We start from the raw sequence: 1,700 nt of genomic DNA, 5'->3' as shown, positions 1-1,700 counted from the left end.
ACAATATGAATTTCCTGCTTGTAGAAGTAATTTCATCAGCATGTGGAAGCTGACAGACTTGGCCATTGATGCTAGTCTAAGAAGAAATGGGGTCGAAAGGTTTCCAACATCTTTCGTCGATTTTCGTGTGATTTAATTAGAAGAGTGATCGAGTAAAGGCGAGACAATTTTCATGTCGTCAACCGAAAAAGAGCTAAGGCTTTGAATAAAAGAGAAGGAAGATTTTAGATAGAAAATGGGAAAGAGAAATTTGACAGACGGCGAAGGACAAACGCGAAATAACTTCAGTTAACTGAAAAGTGTTTCCTATCTTTTCAATCTATTTTTAAATGGCCAAATAGCCGACATTGTTGGTGTGGTATATGACCTTTCTCAGCTTTTTGTATGAACTCAGGATATAGGCAATTGGAAAAATAAAAGGATCGTTTCTTATCATAGGATCAGAACGTAACCTGATTTAGTTAATACATAAGTGATAGTGCATATGCATACCTAGTCGTGAAACAATGGTATTTGATTGCCGTTCTATCTTGAGAATTCTTAAAGAGAAAATGCATGATCTAGACCAGTTTCTCTATACGAAAACCTGACAACGTGTAATTAATGGGAAACTTTTCTTTGGGTCAACGTACATTAATTTTCTACATTTTCTATATTATCTCAATTTCCGACCTAGAGGGTGGTAGATCCAAAGGCAAGACACACAATATACAGACTATTATCTATCACTCTTAGAATAATCACGACACAGGTTAAGGACCAGTATTTTAGAGTAATTTTAGCAAATTCGTTTGTATTTGTCTTTTTTTGTGTGTGTGCTTATTCTCTTCAAGCAAAATTAAATTCAGCGTGAGAGAAGTAGAGGAACACAAGTATTGAAAGACAAGGGATACAATGTATAATTCTTTATTGTTCCAAATGCAGGAGTAGCCTTTGCGGTTACGGTATTACCAGCCTGTGGGGAAGGAAAGAAAGCACATTCAGAATCTCGTGTCAGATTTAGACAGATTTTTGTGAACATGATCCTTCTGGACGGATTTCTTGAGCATTACGTTGCATATCACATTACAGTGTCAGTTATCAACTTACCATATCCGCCGTGCCCGCCATGTCCATATCCACCATGTCCACCGTGGCCATGCCCTCCGTGTCCACCGTGGCCATATCCTCCGTGCCCACCATGGCCGTACCCTCCGTGTCCGCCATGGCCATATCCTCCATGCCCACCATGGCCGTATCCTCCGTGTCCACCGTGGCCATACCCAGGCTCAGCCAGTGGCCCTGCTGCGACACATGTCACTAGAAGAGTGACAAAAGCAGCAATAAATACCTGAAAAGACAGAAAGAAAATATTTAGACCGTCTTCCCTGACACTGACTTAGACTGGAAATTGTCCCAGTAAACACACTTTGGCCAAGCAAACACTCACAGCTTTGAGCGTCATCTCGAGAATCAGTGCGATGCGAAGGAAGGTGGGAACGCCAGTGTGAGGATCCCACCTCCGGCTCCGTTTTATATGGCGGCGAGACAATGGCGGTTCTCGTGGAGCCTTGCAGGTGACCCGAGGCTCGCGATGAAGGACGTTAGCCGTGCTGAGAAAGAGAGGATAATATAAACTGTAAACAACTATGCACGTGACCTTTTGCCTTGATCATTAAGGACACACTCACTTCTCGTGCTTTTTGAAAGTGTGTAAATGA

At 42.1% G+C, this 1,700-nt stretch overlaps 1 protein-coding gene across 1 annotated transcript in view; it reads right to left on the bottom strand.

The window, feature by feature from the left end:
- The window catches only part of LOC119590901 (holotricin-3-like), a 2,901-nt gene extending 1,364 nt beyond the window's left edge, over positions 1-1,537 (bottom strand). Inside the window, exons 1-4 of the mRNA XM_037939637.1 lie at positions 1,430-1,537; positions 1,090-1,330; positions 952-955; positions 347-452 (exon numbers count right to left, since the gene is read on the bottom strand). Of these exons, the coding sequence (XP_037795565.1) occupies positions 347-452; positions 952-955; positions 1,090-1,330; positions 1,430-1,444 (366 nt within the window). The 5' untranslated portion in view covers positions 1,445-1,537. The remainder of the gene's footprint in view (positions 1-346; positions 453-951; positions 956-1,089; positions 1,331-1,429) is intronic.
- Positions 1,538-1,700: the final 163 nt, after the last annotated feature.

This window comes from Penaeus monodon, chromosome 28 (assembly GCF_015228065.2).
Source record: "Penaeus monodon isolate SGIC_2016 chromosome 28, NSTDA_Pmon_1, whole genome shotgun sequence".
NCBI lineage: Eukaryota > Metazoa > Arthropoda > Malacostraca > Decapoda > Penaeidae > Penaeus > Penaeus monodon.
The sequence above is the reverse complement of the archived record's forward strand: the minus strand, read 5'-3'. Positions and strand labels throughout refer to the sequence as shown.